General features: G+C 40.9%; 1 protein-coding gene across 4 annotated transcripts in view; it reads left to right on the top strand.

Annotated features, from left to right (window-relative positions):
* Positions 1 to 22,457, top strand: part of si:ch211-1e14.1 (UPF0606 protein KIAA1549) — a 37,405-nt gene that overhangs the window by 5,177 nt on the left and 9,771 nt on the right. For 2 of the 4 annotated variants that reach the window (XM_040025075.1, XM_040025074.1), the window contains exons 1-9: positions 10,123 to 10,211; positions 11,131 to 11,291; positions 11,400 to 11,530; positions 12,584 to 12,776; positions 12,943 to 13,002; positions 13,094 to 13,239; positions 16,350 to 16,527; positions 17,287 to 17,471; positions 21,565 to 21,794. In XM_040025075.1, coding sequence (XP_039881009.1) covers positions 11,195 to 11,291; positions 11,400 to 11,530; positions 12,584 to 12,776; positions 12,943 to 13,002; positions 13,094 to 13,239; positions 16,350 to 16,527; positions 17,287 to 17,471; positions 21,565 to 21,794 — 1,220 coding nt within the window. In that variant the 5' untranslated portion in view covers positions 10,123 to 10,211; positions 11,131 to 11,194. Of the gene's footprint in view, positions 1 to 7,912; positions 10,010 to 10,122; positions 10,212 to 11,130; positions 11,292 to 11,399; positions 11,531 to 12,583; positions 12,777 to 12,942; positions 13,003 to 13,093; positions 13,240 to 16,349; positions 16,528 to 17,286; positions 17,472 to 21,564; positions 21,795 to 22,457 lie in introns of those variants that run through there. The other 2 variants (XM_040025076.1, XM_040025077.1) reach the window with 1 other exon arrangement.

Below are 22,457 nucleotides of genomic sequence, written 5' to 3'. Positions count from 1 at the left end.
AACTTCATATCTGAATTGAAAAATATGGAAGATGCTGTTCGAAACTTATAAAATGCCCTTGAAATTTTACCTCAGCAGTACCTCTCTCTCTCTCCACACCACAATCCCTGGCAAGTTCAGCATAGAAAGCTGCAGGCCAGCAAAGTCCTGTCTAATTACCAGTGTAGTCTGTTTCCATGTGAAATGCGATCTGTGTGGGATGACAATATGGGCATTCATTATTCATTAGAGCTGGAAGCCAGTTGCAGATCAATGGTTAGAACCTATCAAAAGCCAAACACTGGGTACTTTTGCACTCACCAGGCCTGGAGGCCGAGCACAACGAGCTCCTGGGAAGCAGCCAGTGGCCGACCTTGCCTACTCACTAGCCTCTCCTAGCATTATTTGGCTCTGCTGAGCGTGGTAGAAGCTGGTCAAGAGACAGCGAATGATGTGACACTGACGAATATTTAACTCAAGTCTCCAGTGTTATTATTAACGTCATTATTTCTCTCGATAATCGTGTCTGATAGCACGTATACACATCACAGTTATGATATAGTCGGCTGTTCTGCCAATGGCTGCACTCGAGTTTGTGTAATCTTTTCCACTTGCCTGCTATTACCTGCATCTTGCTCGTGGGTTGTGATGTGAAGGTGCCATAGTCTGGCCCATGAATGTACATCTGGTAGTGATTTTGTGTACCCTTTTTTTGGTGGGGGTTACCAAGGCAATTTTCCACCAGAGTATCACGAACCTACACAGCATCTTATTTACAAAAAGACTAGTTGATTTTTGTTGTTTGTTTTTTGAAAGCCAGACATTATTACTTATTAATATTGTGTTAGGATTAGATTTTGCCCATCTTTTGGAGCAGATATATTCAAATAGTATAAAACAGAATTATAATAGCTGCAGTAATATTATAGGAACTGTCTGTCTATTGACTTCTTTCCTTCCATATGTGATTATTAGCATAATATTTATTAAATTCAGCACCAAAGCAAACATTGCATTCTCTCTAGTTCAATATTCTGTATTCTGCTTTTTAAAGATTAGATTTGAGAGAAATTAATAAAAAATAGTCTTATTGTTGTTGAAAACCGAGAACTTGGCTGCCTTCCTCTGCAAAAGTTATTGGTTACAGAAACACAGAGTTGTAAAACTTTCATTATTAAATACATTTCCCTGACTTTGCCCACAGTTTCTTATACTAACAGTCTGCCAGTGTCAGGAGCTTAAAATGTGCAATGCAGAGTTCATAATTTGACAGGAGGCCACATTGAGGCCATATTGCGCTGAGCCCAAATCTGCTCTGATGAGCTGCAGCTGATTATTTATATATTTATCAGAGCAGATGGCTCTGTTCAGCACGGCCTTCTTTCAGCTTCTCCAGGCTAAATCATTTTGTTTTGGCCCTTTCAGGATTACTGCACCCACTTAGGAGCCAAACAGTAAGCATTTGACCAAACCCTTCAGACAAAATTAGTTATTTGAAAGCAGCTTCCTACGAGCTTTATAGGGAACTTAACCTCGCCCAGCAGACAGTGTTTGTTAATCCAGAACTTAACGCCTGAGAGTGTAATGAGACAAAATAGAAGAGGCTGCTGACTGATACCTTCCAGTCTTTAAAGAAAATCAAGACTTTAAAAGTGAATGAGCGTGTCCAGATTTCGGGTTAAATATTCAAATACATCATCATAACCTCCTTCTCTATGGTGAACCCATCTCTTTTTTTATGCCCACCTTGCTGTTGTCTTAAAAACAAGTATTCCCTCAGGAAAAAGAAAACAAAAACAAAGGTCACATTAATATTTGATGGTATTTTAAGTGCAGGCATGACCCCAGTCAGGTCTCAGTCTCTCTAACTATGAAACTTAATGTTAAGTTTCATTTATTTCCTTTATTTGAGTCTCGTCGGTAACTGTAACATTTGTATCTGGTTTCTGTTTATAGGCCGTACTTTGTTGATTTAAGTCTGTTCTTTAATCTTCCGCTGCTTGGTGTAAGCTGACTTCAACAAGTGTCTGCAGTGCATAAACTGTGTGTTTATAATAAATGTACCCTCTATAGCTCTGACGTTTGGGTTTTTTCTGTCAGGGGAGCTTCTTTAGTTTTGGCAGAGACACTGATCTAATAGAACTCTGCTGATAAAAACAATTAAATCTTTCCCATCTTAAAAGCTTCCCTGATAAACCAAACGTCAGCACTGATTGTATGACTGCTCTCAACATACACGGCTCCTGCCAACTGAAAAGCGCCAGTCACGCAACGGGCTGAGCTGAAAACAGAACCATGTGTGGGGGTGTAGTTAACATTAATGCTAAAAAGACCCTTTCTTCTGTCCTCTTTCCCCCCCCGAATAATACTGCCATTAAATTACTTTCTTTTTTAGCAAAAACGAATCTGGCAAACACAGGAAATTGTGCTGTTATAGCACTCCTTCACTGGTATCTCAAGTTTCTTGGTTTAAATAGACATATGTGCTTGCATGGATTAATGTCTTTGCTGTGTGTGTATTTACAAACACATCTTTGTGTTGCTATTTGGCTGATTCATATTGTTTAAGTAACCGTATTCCAGTAATTGGTTCCTATAAAATTTCCCTGTAAAATCAGCTCTGACCAGTACAGCAGGACCACATATATCTTTGTGGGATAATTGTAGATTTTTATTAGTTTTTTTTGTATAAAGACTCATGTTACTTACCTTTAGTGTGGACTGTTTGCTGAGTCTCTTCCACTCAAAAATATGCATACTCATCCTCGTCGACTTGGATTAAAGCAGATGGAGACAGGAATGCATTAATTATTATTTTCGGCTCCTGAAAATGCCCTCGCAGACATGCTTACGTCTGTCGCTTCTTACATCCCGAATCCTTTTTTTCAGGAGCACCGAGTCATTGCATTGTTCCCTCTTTCTGTTTATATGTGAGCGCAGTGTCTCGTTGAATAAAGGAGACAAGTGAAAGGTATTTTCTCTGATTCTGTTCCAGACGTCAACAAGAGTGCTGTTTGCTGACAGGCATTATTAGGTCCCCTCTTTGGGCCTTGGGATCTGTTTTCATGTGAAGACAGGAATGTCAAAATAACATTTCTGCTAGCAGGATCGGTTTGTTTTAATTATTATGAGCTTCAGCATTGTGTGTGTGCAGTACAATTATAATGGATTGGGTTTGCCACTTTTTTATAAATATCTTTCTTAGTTTACATTATACATTTTTAATAAAAACAATGTGGAAAATGTAAAAGCATAATTCTAAAATGCATTTTTCAGTCTATGTGAGCCTCGAGTCTGGCTGAGTGAAGGAGACCAGTGAAAGGTATTTTCTCCGATTCAGTTCCAGCGCAGTGCTGTCTGCTGAGAGGCATTATCAGCTCTTTGTTTGGGCCCTGGGAACTGTTTTCATAAGCAGACACCGAAGGCAAAATCACATTTCAGCTTACTTGGAGGATTTCCTTTTTGCGTGTGTGTGTTCATCATGTAGGCTTTACTATTGTGTGTGTAAAGTACGGTTATTGTACGTTGTTATCTTTTCTCCTTTTTACACTTTTACTCTGTAAACTTAATTCAAAACAGAGAATCATTCAAATTTGCTCAAAATTCCTTAAAATTATGTTTATCTGACGGTTTAAATAAAAATGCTGCATAAAATATTTAAACTTTTATCGCTGCATCGTGCTCGTGCAAATCAACCGGCTTTTTGTGCAGTTTGGCTAAAATGGATAAATGTGTAATCGATTATGCAACCTGCACACTGGTCACTGGTCTGATGCTACTTAAAAAACTTGAAGTCGGTTCTGCCTTGAGTGCAGTCTCTTCTGTTTTTGATTGGAGGGATTTTAGAGAGGATCATTACATCAGCCACCATCGGTAATAATCCCTCTCTTGTCAGAACCTTTTTTACATGATTGCTGGCAGTCGTTCAACCCCAGAGCTGCCTGTATAAACGGAAGCTGAACAAACCATCCAGATCACAGAAAGAGTGTTATTTTTGTGCCATCACTTGCTTGAATATGGAAAAGTTTTCACTCAAGCGCCTGTTGTTGATGAAAAGCAATCAGCAGATTCTGTATGTTAAATTAGAATAGAATAGAATAGAACAGTCTTTATTGTCATTGTACATGTACAATGCACCACACCAACTGTGCAGGTATAAAATACTGCACAATTTATCTGTAAGGTTTTGCTTAATGCAAGGAGAAAATGCCCCCACTTAAAAGTTTGCAATCGCTGTTGTTGTTGTAGTGAAACAGGTTAACGGCCAAATCCACATTTGTTTAAGTGTATGAGCACTTTAAGCCTTTTTAGCTCAGAGAAAATCTGGGCTAAAAGGGACACTGAGATCCGATGAGCTGGAATTACTGGGATGTTACTAACTTATGATTTGCAATGAATAAATGGAATTTCTGATTCCTACACGATGAGTAATGCGACGTATTCATTGGTTCAGTCCGTCCTGTGTCTGTGATTAGCTTCATTGGCAGTAAAATAAGGGTATATCGTCAAAATAAACCTTGGAAATAATAATAATTTTTTTAAAAAGGTGACTGCTGTAGGTGGGGGAGTGAGATTAGAAAGGGAGAAGAGAAACTGGGACACTGTCATGTGCGTTTGCTGAGGACTTGACATTTATGCTCTCCTGACCTGGTGTGCGGAGGTGTCCATCTGCACGTGTCTCAGTGCTTAATCATTTCACAGGCAGGCCGAGCAATGAGCGGCCAGCCGAGTGTGACGCGCTCCTCTTTCAGGGAACAGGTGGTAGCGCACGATAGCCTTCTAGTCCATTGTTCATTTTTTTTGCACTCTGTAATGTTAGCCCTAACTCGGGCTGCTGTCTGTCACACTGAGCCGAGGGTGTCATCAAAGATTAGCCTTCAAGTATGTAGACTGTGCACATTTAAGTATTACAGATAGACAGTCAATTTTTTTGTATGTTTGCAATTCAGCTTTTGCAATTTAGTGTTGTTAGATTTGTTCTAATACATCAGTAATTAAATGTTGGCTGTCCATTTTCCTTCATCCTGTCTTTACTTACCACCGTGATAATTATCATCATCATCACCATCGCCGACATCTCTGCAGTTATCATTGTTATCATCATTCTCCTGTCAATCATTGTTTTTGTGTTAGATGTTTTTGTCAGTAATCTATTCTTGGTTAATAATCACAAATGTGACTGTATATGAAACCCTGTGTCGCTGTAATGGTGTGTTGAGCTGAGGTGACAGTTTGAGGTCTTGTTTAACAGCGTGACCTCAAACATCAGCATTGTTGTCCAACATGCTCTTATATAAAGCTTGTCTGCACTGTCTTTGCTTCTTGTTTTATATATCTGTAGCTCCAAACATCTTTTTGTTCACAGCCAAATGAGTTTGACTTAATTAAGAGTTATTTAGCAGTTAAAATAGCATCTTTCTCACAGTTACTTATAGAAGATTTGCTGCCACTGTAGAATGACTTTCATTTCTCTGCTGTGTTCTCTGTAGAGACTAGATGACTAGATGCCGCGAGTCCTTCTATTTTAGTGTTTCTCCTGTTATTGTGTGCTCAGTGCAGTGTACACATGCGTCTGCCCAGCTGTGTGTTACATCCCTGTGGGTTCAAAGATTTGGCACAGAAACCAAGAATCTTGGAAAATGTGCAAGACAGACTAGCCTTCACAGAAGAAAGACTTGGCTTTTCTTTTCCAAGTCCTTTCCAGCATGCTCTGTTATGCTAGCATGTTGACTTGATTAAGGTACCAGCGTAGGTTATAATTAAGCTACGAGATTTCTCCTGGGCCAAGCCAGAGGCGTCTGCTTGTATGACTCGATGCAGTAAATTGAAGATGATGGCCCCAAAATGCATTCATTTTTGTTGATGTTTTTGCTAAGCGATGCGATCTGCACTAGCGCTGTTAAAAATAGTCTTCTCCCTTAGCTTATTCTGTGGCTATTTTCAAGAGTGCATGATTCTGCAGAGCGTCTGTGAACTACAAAAAGCAGCAGCCTTTGCAGCTGCTGCTGAGTCACTATGTAGAGGCTGTTGGTGGCTAGCTTCTGGCAATGACAACAATGGTGCCTTTGAAGTCTTGCTCTGTTCAAGACCTACTTTCAGTGACAAATTTAAGCCTTACAGTCTGCACCAAGTTTATTGAAAAGAGTTTGTTTGTAAGGCTCAGTGCAGACGTGAGCCTTGCATCAAGTCATTTAGCTATCCATAAACCCAACAGCATTAATAAACATATCATTTATTGTAAGCAGGCACACTAAGTCACCCGGTCTCTGATTATCTGTGGTTGTTTTGTTGTGATGATTTTCCGCCATAAACTCGTGATACAAAGACATCTTCATTTTTATAACCGTGTTTTTCAGTCAGTTCAGTCAGTGGACAATTAAATCATCACAACAGATAAACAGCTGCCATTAACACTGGTAAAATCATTTGATTTGATAATAGGCCACTATTAGCAACAAGGCTGGTAATGGGTAATAGTTATGTTTAACTGACATTGTTAAATTCTTGCACAGTGTTAGTAAGACTGCCATGCATTAAGGTTGGTGAAACATATTTGGGTATATGAAAGAGGCAAACATATGCAGATAAGTGTAAAACATCTATTTTCCATTAATAATTAAAGAATTGTTCCAGTTCATGTAAGCAGTGTTAAATATGCCAGGCAGTGGCTTGTAATCAAGACTCTTCCCAAATTAAATCATGCATGATGTGCATGTACTTTGTTACGCAATATGGAGTGCTTTGGCACCTAAATAGAGTTTGAAATGCATTGCGTAAGCGGCATTTGCTATTTCTGCATTTTGACTGCTCAAAAGTCGGCCTTAATGATTTTAATGTTGTGTGCACGCTGTAGAGGGGCTTGCTGATGAGCTGAAAATTGCACCATCCATCAGTTCGAGATCAGGTGCCATGAAAAAGGGTCTTAAATGCACTCTCGAGAGTTCATTGGTAAAATCTTAAGACATATGGTCCGTGCGTGTATGTCAGCATATTCACAACTGGAACCAAAGAAATCTGTCGGCTTTTCTTTGCTTCCCCAATGATTTTCACATCATTAGCCTGTGAGACCGTCCTTGCTCTTTTATTCGAATGACATTTTCTTTAGTTTTTGGTTTTTGTTTGTTTGTAGCCACTTAAGCAAAGGAGAGTTAAACTAGTGACTGGGTCTAATTATTTTTCTCAGGAGTCTGATACTGATAAGAACTGATACTATCTATGTACAGGCTTTAGGTGACATACAGTCGAAAGGTTTTCTGGGAAGCTATCTCCACTTTATCGATCTGAAATTTAAATCTGATCAAGCTATTTTAAATATAGTATTGATTTATTGTAAGTATAAATTCATCCGGGTGCATTGTCTTCATGTTCACTGTTTGTTGCAAATGGACATCATAATGGACCCTGTTCCATTATGATGTCCTTCCATTATATTTTTTTTAAACCCTTATAGATGATACAGTTGATGTTGGCCATTTCGACACCAGTAAACATAACACCAATGTTCACTAATGCAATGCCGGTCCAGTTATACAACATGGCTTAGAGTAGGTAGCCTCCCTGTCTGCCGTGAAAAATCGTGTTTGCTCTCATCTTGGCTCGGTGTGCAACAGTTTAAACACACTTTTTTGGCAAAAATCACACATTCAACACTGACTCCATCACACTCCTTCATTCCTGTTAACAGACCAGAGTACAAAGTAAACATTCACAAGGGATGAAATTACAGTTACTGATTCATAGGGCTGATATGAGATTCAAGCTCAGCAGGGTATTTCTTTGTCTTTTTATTACTGAAACAACCATTTTCAGCAATAAAAATTAAATGGTAAAATGATTTCTTTAGAATTAGCCTCTTTTTCAGTCATTGTCTCTCTATATGATTTTCCCTATGTTTCCTGTACTGATACGAAGCATTGTCTTTGTTCCTCTGCAGATGAATCTCCTTTGGACTCTACACATGATCCCATGGGATTTCTTGGAGATATCCAAAGTCCTACATCATCACCATTGGCCTTACCTGACTCGCATTATACTGCCTTTGAGAGTCTAGACTCACCTGGTGCCCTCCCATCCAATCCTGAACCAAGCCATGAAGTTAGGACTGCTGATAACATTCATAGGGGGCATATTGCATATGAAAACTCCAAAGTCATCATGTTAAGAGATGCCTCTGCAGAAGAGCCACACACTCTGACGACTCCAACCTTAAGACCATCTGTACCTGTGCGGGAGTCTAGTCCACAGTTTCAACGACCAGCTGATCTCTCCTTAGGCTGGAAGCTGGCGAGGTCATCTCTCTCAGAAGCTCAAACAAAGTCCCAGCTACAGCCTTGGGAAAATATATCCATAACATCAGTAAAGCCTTCTCCAACACCCCAGCTAGGTCTTAATTCTGAGAAAAGGATGACCTTCCAACCTGAAGGGCCTCTCGGGCCACCATTTCAGACTTTCACAGACCTTTTAGCAGAGGACTCACATATGAAACCAATGCATGCAGACCAGCTGAGCTCCAGTAATCCCCCACTGGAAAACAAACATGCATATGATATAAACATGCTACCCAACCCAGATGAGATTCAGTCTCCTGGCTACAAGGTGCCTTTCATCACCCCCCACCCTGCATCACCTTCATCTGAACCCACAGAGCTCTCTCCAGAGGACTTCTACCCCACCAACACCATGGAAGTAGACTGGGGGTCTGGGGACTACTTGGAGACGATGTCTTTTTTCAATGCAGATAGAGAAGACTATTCTCTGGTCACCAAGGTGCCCTCTGACTCATATGATCTAGAAGACTATACAGAAACTTATGACACGTCCTTCCCTTCCAGAGTGGGCATATCTCCCTCATCCCTGAATCCTCTGTACGTTTCCCCTTCCCCCAGCCTCGTGACAGCGTACAGCACCGTAGTTTCTCCTAGATCTATTTATCCTTCCTCATTTTCAGCAACAGTTCAGTTTTCCCTGGAACCTACTCCAACACCTAACAGTGACGTGCCTGACATTTCAGACGTAGATTGGTCAGATACGTACACAATTCAACCGACCGATGTCCTTTTGCCAGACATGAACAGCTTGGAATATTATAACAATCAGCTGACCAAGGAGAATAACGGTTCAGAAAGCGGAGCTGAACACAGGGGGAACATTACTGTGGTGTCCATCAGTACTACAGACAGCACACCTAACAACAGCTTCAGCAATGATACAAAAGTGATTGAAGAGGAGTCCTCCAGTGATCTCTCGGGGCTTGAGCCTCATGATGAAACGAGCTTTGTAGTAACCACAGAGGAGAGTCCTCAGGTGGCCAATGCCTCTCAGCCTTTTCTTGATCCTTCCATAGTCCCAACGCATTCCCTCCACTCCTTTTCTTCTTCGGATGGTCAGGTGTCCACCACAGATTGGTCTGCACATACAAACAACGTTGGCCTGGATAGCACTCCAATTACAGAAGCTGTGCAACCAAGTACAACGCCTTTGCTGCCAGACGATTTAAATTTTGCCTCCTCTCTTACGTATGTTCATTGGTATGTTACAGAGTCTCCCCCAAAAAGTACTATGGATGCAACTGCTGTCTTAACTGCAACTATAGACTTCTCCCCTGTTCCCACGGAGCCCGCTGCCGATAGCACAGCCGGTACAACAGAATTAGCTCCTGAAGAGTCTGCTTTTACAAATGATCCAACTCTCAATGCAACTATAGTTTCAACTGAATCCACGCCTCAGAATGTGACTCTGCCCCCTCCATTTGTGATGGGTGATCAGGGGGTGACTGAAGATGGAGTTGACACCCCAGCCACACTGACCTATATCCCAACCAGTAGTGTAGTTAATAAAGTCTCTACTACACCCACAAGTACACCTGCCACAACTACTCCCCATCAAGCCATAAGCAGAATTACTGCCACCTCTGAAGCCTCAACTATTGTCAACATCATCTCTACCACTGTTGGTAAAATCACAGCTATAGCACCAACATCAAGATCGTACCTCTGCAACGTTAACAAACCCGCTTATTTGATCAGGATCGGTAAGTTAGGCATTTAATGTGTTTTGTCTTACTTAACTGTGCTTGAAAGAGTTATTTATAGACAGCAGAGTATACGAGAGACATTGACCATTAGCTTGTGCTTTTTTCACAAGGTTTTCCAGCCGGGGCCACTGTAGGATATGCTAAATCTCAGGTCAGAGACATTTTGAAAGGGGAATTTAACAAATCAGTGGAACTGCAAGTAAGTTTATTAAACATATTTCCATATATTTTAAATAATGCAAGGTGTCAACCATTTTTTTGCAATTAAGAAAAATATGGGGGAAAAATGGGTTAGCGCTGTTGCTGCACAGCAAGAAGGTCCTGAGTGCAATTCCACCATAAGCCCGGGGTCTTTCTGTGTGGAGTTTGCATGTTCTCCCCGTGTTTGCGTGGGTTCTCCCCAGGTACTCCGGCTTCTTCCCACAGTCCAAAGACATGCACTTAGTGGGGATAGGTCAATTAATCAATCTAAATTGCCCAGGTGTGAATGTAGGCATGAATGTGAGTGCGAATCCTTGTCGGTCTCTGTGTGTTAGCCCTGCGACAGACCTGTCCAAGGTGTACCCCGCCTCGTGCTCTGTGACAGCTGGGATAGGCTCCAGCGCCCCCCGCGACCCTGAAAAGGATAAGTGGAAGCGAATGGACGGATCATAATAACAATAATAATAATGTATACTTTATTGATGCATTTAACCCATTCACTCAGTGAAGCAGTGGGCAGCCACTATTCAGGTTCCCAGCAGTGTGTAGGGATGGTACATTGCTCAGGGGGTTCCTCGGGGTAGCCATTCAGTGGATTCAAACCCCCGACCTTCCGATCATGGGGCGACCACGCTACCTACTGAGCTAGATGTTGTTAGATTTTTGAGCAATTGAGTGAACGGAGTTGTAGTGGCTCACACAGAGTGTGGGTGGAAATTGGTGGTACGTTTATGTGTTAAAAGTATAGTCTATGTTTGTGTTGGGGTGTTTTTGTGATTGTCACAGCGCCACATACAAACTCAGCCAGACCACTTCTGTCACATTGAGTTCCAGACGATACACAGCCTATTTAGCATAAGTTACTTAATGTACAGTGTGTCTCTTTAATACAATTAATTTCTGCTTTCTTAATGTAGGTTGTGGATCCACCACCAAAATTTGTGTTTCGAGTGGTGTCAGGGTCCGGTCGTGTACACAGGCATGTCTGTCGTCAATGCACTGAGGAGGTCGGGGCGCCGCTTCTTGTCTGTTTCTCCAAACTGGTCGACGCCAGATAGAAATTATCAAGTCCACTCAGGTAAATGACCTTTTGTTGAGTCTTTTTCCGAGGGCACTTGAAGCATTTAGCAGAATTTGACCTTTATTTTTTAAGCTCAGTCAGAAAGTATTCAATTCGTCTGTGCAGTGTTGCAGTTTGTTCCTGGCCACGTAGACGTGCGGTTCTGCAACTTCAGTGAGAGCATCGAGAGAGGTTTGACCAGGGCCTTCGCCGAAGTCCGCAGGCGATCAAAGGAGTCGACTAATTTCACAGTGCATGTGAGTGGCACAAAGTGAGGGAAGCCATGGGCAGTCATGGAGGTGCATTCCAGCTGGGATGTTTTCATTAGGATGCTTTCATTGTGGCTTAGGATCTGAAAGAATCTGAAAAAATGAAATTTCTTATCAACTTGACCAAATACAACAAAAAGACTTTTAAAAATATCGAGTTTTTACTCAAAGAAAAAAAGCTGAAAATGTTGTTTGTTCACTAAGCTGACCAATACAAATCAAGTCATTTCACTCACTGATCTGTGGGATTCTTTATGCACTGCGTGTTTTTACAGATTTATCTTGTTATTATCTAAAAAGGCTGAACGTAAAGTATTTGTAATTGACAGTGTTTTATGAGCATTATAGAAAAATCAAAACAGAGAGCTCAAGAGGAAGTAATACTCAAAGAACAAAGCTCTGCTATTCTGTAAGATTAAAAAGTCAATTATAAGAAAAGAAAACACTGGAGTCTTCCTTGTGTTCTGAAATGCATCGCCTGTCTTTTCAAGGTTGGATCAACCTCATCAAACCACAGACGGCATCTCTACAGAGAATGCTGCACATGTTACGGAGAAGCACTGTAATAGTAGACACAATGTAACGTCCATGTAATGCAATGTTGCAGGAGCAAAAGCCATCGCTCTGCATTTTGCTTCTTTTGGAAAGGAGCAACTAAGTGCTCTGTCTCTCCAAAGTATGGATGCTTATGGTCATTTTGGGTTATGATAGTTATTGCCAAGTGTTCTTGTGGACGCTATACTCACTCCTTGGTCTACTCGTTGTTCATCTTACCATAACTCATGAGCATGACCCAAGTGTTTTTCACATGGCTGCTTCTTTTTAAAGTGCTTCATGCTCTAGTTGTTGAGTATTAAAGAAGCTTATTTTTTGTTACTAAAGAGGTTATTTGATCACATAGTTATGTAGTTCTCTTTTCAGAGGGAATTTAATTGTAGGTCTTTAAGACACAGGTACTACTTTAACAGTAAGATAGAGAATGTTTTGTTCGTTTTAATATGTGTTTTTTCTGTTTCCTGTAACCCTACCACTGTGTTTCAGATTGTAAACATCACCATGGCTGCTCCCATATACGAGGAACAAGGACTAGCGAGGAAACCGGTGGACATTACTTTCACTGTTCGCAGTTCAAGGAGTTATCTGATGGGGTCAGAGATCAGCAGTGCTCTAATGAAACTCACTATGGTGGAATTCAGCTATTACATGGGCTTTCCTGTGCTGCAGATCGCTGAGCGTGAGTACCGTACTGACTGTATTTGAACTATTTCCATTTTCATATTATCAGTTCTGTATCTGGGTTAGCTGGGAAATTCTGAGCGTACTCTGATTGTGATCGCCAACAATGAATACGAGTAAAGGTCACAGCACTTATTGATTCATCTTATAATTTTTTCCACTAGCTTTCCATTATCCAGAGCTGAACACCAGCCAACTGCTTCGCTCTTCCTGGGTTAGAACAGGTATAATGATTTTGAATGATTTTTGTCAGTCTTACAGTTCATGTAAAGCAGTTACTACAGAGCATATTGCTTCTGCTGTGTGTATATGTAGTACTCCTGGGTGTGCTGGACCAGAAAGTGGGTGAGAGGACCTTTCAAGCTAACATGGAGCGCCGGTTGGCCCTGTTACTCGGTGAAGCAATAGGATCAGTCAGACGGGTTAAAAGGGCCACCACCATAGGCAACAGTAGTGTTCAGGTAATATGCTTATAGATTCAATAATCATTTTACTCAGCTTATATTTACAGCTCCGTAGCCCCAGGCTCACTGGGCCCCGTTCCACATGCCACGAACGTAAGCCATATCTTTATTTCAATTTTTTACCAGAGAATAAATATTTCATATATGTAATCACATAAAAAATGCAAAGAAATTTCTTACTTCTTTGTGTTCCGTGTCTCTCACTTTCATTCTCTATGCAACTAAGCTTTAAGCTCTTTCAGGGTCACAAATACTTTTTTGCTTTTTACATTTCTTGTTCCCTATATAACAAAACTTCTAAAAACTCTGCAGAACCATCCTTCCTTGTACCATTTGTATCATTATACCCTGATACAAGCTCTCTCTTGCCACCTTTTCTGAGTACAGAGGGGTCATTATGTGAGTGTGACACTGTTTGTAACCAGTGAAAGCCTTAGTGCTTTACTAATCAAGCTCTAGCTTTTGTGGGTCCTCTCTGCACCTGCTCATCTCCTCTCTAAGGGGACAGGATACGGCTCGATCTCCATGGCAACACCATCCCATTCATCTCAGGGGCAAGCCATTCAAAGACCACAACCTCATGTTGCCTATTTTTTTGTCCTCTTCCTCATTATCCCAGTCCTCCTTATACTCGATGGCTCCTAAGAGCATGTCAGTTAATAATTGTGTCTTTTTCTCTGTCTGTATCCTGCTGTTGGGGGGCTAAAGAGTCAAAAAGTGAATGTTTGTCACAGAGTCAGTGGTAGGTAAAGATGCGGAAATCAGAAGAGAAGCAGAAAATTCAAAAGAAAGTAACTGGTCAAGCTAAGACAAGATGACTGTCAGTGCTAAATATCATCATGTGCATCCATTTAGGACCTTTGTTTTAGCCTCGGTGAATTCTACAGAATAATATAGAAAAGAGAAGCACATCAGTGGTGAACCTTTGCTGTCTGCATTTCTGCTAAGATTAGATCTCTAATTTTAGCTCTGGCATCCTTTCTGCTCTTCCAAATGATATTTTTTTCAAATCCATAAATATGATAATGTGTTATTCACTTGATAGAATGCTGTTATATAAGAAGCCTGTTTTAATATTTCAAAAACACTCATCTCCGAGTGCCTTATTGGGTGAAATGAAAATGAAGTTACTCAGACTGAGCGTCTGAACTTCTGCTTTGCTTTCTTGCACATAAATAATTATGGTGTATCTCAGACAGATGCCCCTGACTGTCATGACAGAACGAGTGTAGTGTTGTCACCACTGAGAATATCTTATGAGTCTGCCCAGACAGATGAAAGGGAGGTTGAATTTGGGCTGTGCAGTAACACGCATTCACACTGCCCTCTTTCCACTCTAATAAGCAGACACGGACTGGATTAAACCCTGAATGAGGGAGTCTGCCCGGCCGTTTTTCTGTGGCAGCCCAGGCATGACCTGCACTTTACTCTTTTCAGTAATACAGACAGCAGACTGTGCTTGTGCCTCAGGGCACCATCGGGGAGGCTGCACACACACAAACAAATCAGTCAAATTAAATCGGTCAAAAAGACAAATCGGACAGAATTGAAAAATATTTAAGCAATGGATCTCCAAGAGGTATGCAAAATGTGACCTAAAATGATGGTTATGTGTCTGTGTGTGTGTATTTGGACCATCTTTACATATCTTGAGGGAACAAAAATTGCAAATTTACTGTAGTTGTGGGGACCAACGGCCGTTATGGGGACAAAATCCCAATCCGCACAAGTTTGAAGACATTTTTGAGGCTCAAAATGTGGTTTTAGTGTCAGGGTTAGGGTAAGAGTCCAGGGAAAGCATTATGTCAATTAGATGTCCCCACAAGGATATGAAAACGCAACGGTGTGTATATTGTGGACACAGGAGTCAGTCCCTATTTTAAAAACTACATTTTGTTTAGTTTGTAGAACTCTGTAACTTTCAGGTGTTTGTATGAGCATTAAATACAGCAAGGTGGACTCGAGAAGGTCAAATGGTTCGAGTCTCAAATCTCAAATCTGTCGTTAAAATAAAAAAAACAACAACAATGATTAATGTTGTAAGGCTCGGCAGAAAATGAGGTGCCACTGTCTCCATTAAAAAGTCATCTTTACTGTTAAGATTGTGAGACTTTGCCCATTAGCACCTTCATCAGAAATTCCATTTTTAATTTAGAGTGTGGTCGTCCTTCGTGAATCCATTTTTAGAAGCATTTTGTCATTTTTTTTTTCTCCAGCACAGTCTCTTATCCACAAATGTTTCAGATGGGAAACTTTGTCGTATAAGGACACAAATGGGAACATTAAAGCATGCACGTGGAAATGAAGTTCAGGGTAACGTACATGGTCCCCTGTTTGTGTTCTTAAGGAGTGAACCAAGAAAAGAAATGCCCTTAAACACTACTAACGACCACAAAACTGAGAATTGACAGCCTTTGTCCCTTAGCAAATAAACAGAGTCCGTCATGCTCCAGCCTTTATTTCCCCCCGCACCATCTGGAAATGCTTACCTTTGGGGGAAAATAAGATTACTGGTAGTTCGGTAAAAGGGCTTCCGTCATATAGGAGTTACTAGGTCTGGCAGTGACTCTGTTATTGTATGACAGCCATCAAATCTGGGGTGTGATCAGGAAGATCTGTGACTCTAATAAGAAGCAAAAACACACCTGTTTTTCTTTTTAAGGTCATCTCCTTATGCACCTCTGAAGCACTTCCATATATCCTGCTATGTTTATATCTTCTTATGTTTATATTGCTCCCTGGAAGCAATTTTCTGTCCCCTTCGACTTGCTCCAGAGAGCTCGCTCTCCTCCACTGTGTCAACACAGCATCCCTTCAACTTCAATGCACTGGTGCGCAATTGCACACTTGACAGTATGGGTCATTTGCAGCTAGTGTTTTCCCTCGGATGCCTCAGGAAGTTACAGTAGAGCTCCTTCGACAGTCTGACCCTGGAGGATAAATTTATGATGCATAAAACATTGAATGTTTTGGGGGCGGGGTTTAAGAAGATCTGCTCTTCCCCTGCCTTTTATCTATCACAGCTGTTGCTTGAAAGAAAATTACCCATATCTGTTCAAAACTGCATTCTGAAACACTTTACCAGTCCTCCTTGTTTTAATTCCCAGGTTGTAAGCACAAGCCGGTTGGCGGGTACTGACCTCCCCCTCGAAATAGTGTATTTTGTGGAGGGGCCTAGTGGTCAGAGGATGCCTGCAGATCAGACTGCTAGCCTGCTTAACAGCCTGGATGTCCAAAGAGCCGCTATTGTCCTGGGATATCGTGTACAGGGCATATTGGCACAACGTAAGTATGTCTCAATAAATAGATAAAAAAGATTATCTATGATAGTTCAAGTCAATCAAACACTCCCGTGTGAATTTATTTAATTTGTTAGTGTGTTTTTTTTCTTTTTTCTTTGATGCTGGCAGGAAGTTTTAGTGTATGTAAACAAAAAAAGACTAATTATTTTAGCTTCACCATCATTACTGTTATTGTAATGGCTAATTGTTCTCAAGATCCTAATAAGAGGAAAGGATACTGACTGCCAGCTCCATGTGTATCTTTACATGTTTATAGTAACATTTGAGCTAATTATCTCCCTTTGTACGCGCTGCACCCAAACCCTGTCTTCCTTATTAGGAATCTAAACAACGGATGAAGGCTAATGAGAGCCCCTCAAGGGAGTTCTGTCTCCGTTCTGATTGCATTCTTTTATGGTGCTTTCCCAGAGGATGAAGTGACTGTTAATTAAAACCAAAGCAGCGCCGCGTCTGTCCAGGGAGAAACGAATCCAGGTTATTTTCCGTAGCTACGGTTTACAGATGTCCCGTAAATCGCTCACCTTTATAGATTCAGTTCGATCAAGGCTGAAAATCAATAAAGATGAGCTCATTAGCATATAGGAGTGTCACTGTTAATAAATACAGAACATGTGAAGAGCAGCCAACCGATGGGAAATACTGGTAACAGAAAAGAACCTGGATTCTAAAAACACCTTCTCCTCCTTTGTAGTCAATATATGAACTTAGCAGTTTATGGTTTCCTTGTTTTTTCTAATCACAGCTGTCGAAAAAGTGACATCTTCACCCTCTGACAATGAGAACACAAACATGTGGATCATCATCGGGGTTGTGATCCCCCTCCTCGTGGTCGTCGTCATCATTTCCATCCTTTACTGGAAGTTGTGTCGGACAGACAAGCTGGAATTCCAGCCAGACGCCATGACCTCCATCCAACAGAGACAAAAGGTAAAGTTCCATCTTTACTTTACAGATGCTTTCCTGCATCAGTGTTTCAAAATTACTTTTGTGCCGTAAATTTTATATTTGGAATTATGTAATGAAGGTGTTTTTGTTAGAAATAGTTTGTTAATTAGATTTACTGGATTCATCCTGGGATTATAAATCAGCACGATTAATAAAGGCTATCTGTCACTGCCATGACTGTGCTGCAAGACGTCACCGATTTGGACATCATGATGCCGTCTTCTGGATGACATTAGTAAAACTTTAATGATTCCAGCAGAGACATATTGAAGGACATGTGCTGGGTTAAAAATGATGATGCTGCTCATACAGCAAACAGCCTCAGCAGCTCTTTTTTTTTTTTTGCTTGAAACAACCAACAATCCTGCTCGACAGTTTCCCTTCGGCTCATTTTGTGTTCAATCTGTGGTTATTGAAAAGCCTCTCTGGCTTTTGTAGCTTCACTTAATTTTAGAAGTAATGCTATTTGGCTGCCCTAAGTAAGATTTCTGTCATAGTATTACCCTCCCTGAAACAGCTTTCAGACATAAGCTGTGGACAGTGAATAAATCTGACTGCCCTTGTCTGGTGGACAATCACAAACTGCACACAACAGAAACACAAGTATCACACAACCTCTCACTATTGCAAATGCTCTGTTTGGTTTAGGCAAGGTTTGACACATGAGCAGAGTGCAGGAGGCGGGGTGCTATACATGATGCGAGCGTGATCACAGGGATTTTCTTCCTGCGCTCTTCACACATTGGCTCAATATTAGACAACTTGCCTGTTAGATGGCGTCGGTGTAATACCTGCTCTGACCGATTCTGTCATCTGTGTACTCGTTAGTCTGGAAACCTCCACGTTTGCATGTGTTTGTCCCTTTTTATCGTCACGAATATTTGATTCAATCTTCTAATGTCAGGCTGTATATTTTATTCCTAAGTAAGAAATTAACTTAACAGCCAGTATTTGGCTGTCTTGTTTTGTTTGTATTAGTTTGGTGAAGTTCATATGTGGTGCAGAAATATAAGACCACACAGGTGTTTAACATATTTGCAGCGCTGTGCTCATAACAGTAGTATTAGAGAACAACAGTTGCTGAATCTCTGTCTAAAACGTGTCCACCTGCAAACCTCAGCTTGGACTAAGAATACATGTGAGCAAGACGGGAGTAAGACTCCATCCTATGTATGTTTATTTCCATTCCTGATTACAAACAGCCGTTCTCTGGATGTTTTGGTTTCAGAAACTGCCTCATCTTTTCATCTCTGTCTGATTCCCCTTCACTTGAACATAACCTTAGCATTTGGTCAGTGCTCTGACTCAGACGTGTATCAGTGGCTCATCCTCGCTGATCCACACATTCGTCTTTGACTTAACACCACTCCTCTTCTCTCAGTCTACTATGTTACTCAGAGAATCAAGGACCTCTCGTCGACAGCGACTCCCTCAAACTAAAAAAGGTATTGAGTTTAGTGAGGATGAAGAGGAGGAGTATGAAGAGGAAGAAGATGATGAAGAGGAGGAGGAAGGGGAGGAGAAGGATTTTAAAAAGGGGAAGGTACAAAGCAGTGTCTGGTGATTTGTAGAAAATGTAGTCAGACCTGTTGTGTGTTTGTTGGAAGTAACTTGTTTATGGTTTATTATTCAAGTGTTGCACAATTATGCAAAGAACAAGACCGTATGCACGTTATATGAAGAAGAAGTCATTTTTATAGTCTGGGTGTTTACTAGTTGTTACAAGTGATACAAATAACACACAGTAGCTCATATAATAACAAATAGTAGCTCATCACTTATCAGCAGAACAATTTATCTTATTCATCATTGCTTCTGCTTAGAGATCAGTAGCTCTCAAGAGCAATCAGGGTGTGAAAAATGAGGAGGAAGAAGAGGAGGAAGCTGAAGAAGAAGAGGAGGAAGAAGAGGAGGAAGCTGAAGAAGAAGAGGAGGAAGAAGAGGAGGAAGCTGAAGAAGAAGAGGAGGAAGAAGAGGAGGAAGAGGATAAAAAGAAACTGAAAAGGAAAGAAGGTACATCGAGAGAGCAAAAAAGGGAAGAGACCAAAGCTGTGAAAAAGAAACCAGAGGAAGTGAAGAAAGACGGGAAAAAGAAAGTGTTGTCTAAAGGGAGACGAGCCGAGGAGGAGGTATCTCATGTAGTAGACGGGAGATTAGTGCCTGTTTGTGTTTATAGATGTAGGATCTCCCTCATTATGGTATCTAGAGAGAAAAGTGTGTGTTTATAGTCGGTAGATCATGTATACAACTCTGTTTCCCCTCACAAAACATAGAAAAAGAATCAGAATGTTTACAGATCACATGAAGCTTGTATTTAACGAAACACCGTCGTTTCCACTTTAACAACATCGTCGGGACAGGAGCATATTTACCGCTGTGTTGCTTCACCTCTTTGCAAGCAAAATGTTTTTCCATTATTAGTTTGATTTAAAGTGCTCGACGGTTCAGAGTCACTCCTGTTTCATTTTTATGTGTCTGCACTTTCTAAACTGTAGCAACATGCTGCTCGAGTAGGTGCCAACAGATGGCAACGTATGTTCCTGTGTGTAACATGCAGCATCAGTGGAGCATTAACATACGTGTAAGTTAGCACTGCACTGCACATATCAGAGCAGATGCTAGCTTTTTGTTTTTCATGTTTTATCTTTACTTTGCATGATACCTTCAACTTGCAGGGATGCAGCTCTGGGACTTGCTGCAGAGATTTATTTAGTTCTTCATATTTTAATGATGTTAAAATAATGTTTCATCATCATTATTTTAATATCATTAAAATAATTATATTATGTTCTGTAGATGATGAAACGCTCCAAATTAATTGCAATTTCAATACAATGTGGTGAAGGCATCTGTTTGTCTTTTTAAACCCAAGTCACTAACCTGAGTCCTCATGTGACTACCGGTAATACTTGTTTAGAGTTTGTTTGTTTGTTTGGTCATTTTTTTTCCCCTTTTTCTGTTAAATATTTTTGTAGTCTTTGTAGCTCCTGTCCCAACTATTTAAAAATGTATTTCTTATACCAAATGTACGGTAAGCATTTATTTTTTGGGAAAATTAATAGTTTTTCACGTGTTATCTTTACGTTTTAAAGGACCTAATAATCCTTTTTAGGAAACAGAGTTGTACGTTGTGTCTGTGTTGTTGTAAATGGTTTATTATGGCTATGATTAAGTCGTGTGTAAGTGTTGTGTGCGTTCAGCTTCGGTGTTGGCTCTAATGAGTCATAGTTTACTATTTGAGGTGTTGTGCCCCTCAAAGACTGGCCTCATTTGTGCGCCACAGAGAACAGTACACACAATCATATACCCATTCACTCCCCCCAGGAGTAGCAGTTTCATACTGGCAAGCAGAAAACTGGATTAGGAATTTTATACCAACAAGCCTCTTCTAAGCTGTACATTTTGCCTCAGTAAACTCAGTGTGCGCACATGTAATGCAGAGAATTAGGAGGAACACATCGCGTCACTCTTTGCTTGTTGCTGCATTTCAGTGTCGTAGGACTAGAGTTTCACAAACTGCTTGCAAACACACTCAGATCTGACATCTTCTGTTTACTCTTCTGCTGACGGGAAGTCCTGAGGGCTTTACACTCACTGCTCCAGCCTCCATCCCCCACCACCCCAAAAACAGAGACACCAAGTCAATGTTTACCCAAGTCTCTCGCTCTTCTCAGAGACTTTCTCTTTATTCATTCTTGTCTGACTGTGTGAGTCTCCCACTGGGCATCCATTCATCAGTCATTTAGCCCAATTATGTCTCGAACGTGGCATCGTTCTGGTTGTCATTTCCCTCATTTACAAATCTGGAATTTTAATGGAATTTCATTGCACTACATTGGACTATCGCTTTCTGAGCCTTCAGTTCCCTGTTTTTTGCAGTATTACTCTCATATTGGCATTTGGTGTAAAGTCAGAGGCTTTAAAAAGTAAAGGTTAATGTCACAATGAGGCGGTGAATGCTTGTCAATAAGTAAATACTTAAGTGAAAGTCGTGCTCGCTCCCTCGCTGTCTTGCCGGTGCAGCTTTCGGCTCATGTTCATCCACTCGTTCCTTCTCTTCTTCCCGTTTCTTTAGCTGCAGGCTCCCACCGTTAAAGGCTTTGACTTTGCCAAGCTGCACCTTGGCCAGCAGAGCAAGGATGATGTCATGGTGATCCAGGAGCCTGTCCCGTCTGGCCTCGGGCCCGTCCAAGTATCCATTAAAGATGGCCTCAGTCCATCTGAGAACGGGGAGATCCCCACTCCCATTTCCAAAACGTCCGCTTCCTCCACAAAGGCGTCGCGCAGTGGTCGAAGGAGAGGAAGGTCAGTGCTGCTCGCAGAACAGGAAAGTGACAAAACATAAAGGCTTACTTTACCTAAAGCAAATAAAGAGAGGATAAGCAGTTCTAGTGAAGTTCATGATTACAGCCAGCATATTTTAGAGATACGGTCACCTTCGTGTTTTTATTTTCCACACATGGTGAAACACTGGTAGCATTTTTTTAAATTGCGTTAACATTTCTGTATAGATTTTATTACAGCTTGTTTTCCCAACTGAGGTGACTTTCTGCCTCCTTCAATTGGGGCAGTTGGCCAACCAGACAAAAAGCTTTTGACAGATCTTCTGATTAATTTATGCACCAAAGAAGAAGGAATCTTCTTTTGCTCCCTCAGACAGGTCTGTGTAACTTACAGAGGTTAAGCTGAGGTGCATTATAAATATTCATTTTACTTTGTTCTTTAAATATTTTTGCCCTGGCCCGATTTTCCTACATTTGAAATAATATCAAAGCTTAAATGAGTTTGTGCAACATTACCAGCCTTTCCCAGAACACTCACTCTTCTGGTTATTAGATATGTGACACCAAAACAAGTACAGCAGTTACTGCTGGATACTTTTATTAACTCCTGTTACAAATGTCTTCCATTACATCAGGCTCTTTTATTGGGCAGTTGGCGCAGGTTGTTCCTCCTTGCTCGACAGCC

The sequence above is a fragment of the Simochromis diagramma genome, unplaced genomic scaffold (genome assembly GCF_900408965.1).
Source record: "Simochromis diagramma unplaced genomic scaffold, fSimDia1.1 OVJJ01000293.1, whole genome shotgun sequence".
NCBI lineage: Eukaryota > Metazoa > Chordata > Actinopteri > Cichliformes > Cichlidae > Simochromis > Simochromis diagramma.
Note: the sequence above shows the minus strand (reverse complement) of the source record. Positions and strands in the feature narration are given on the sequence as shown.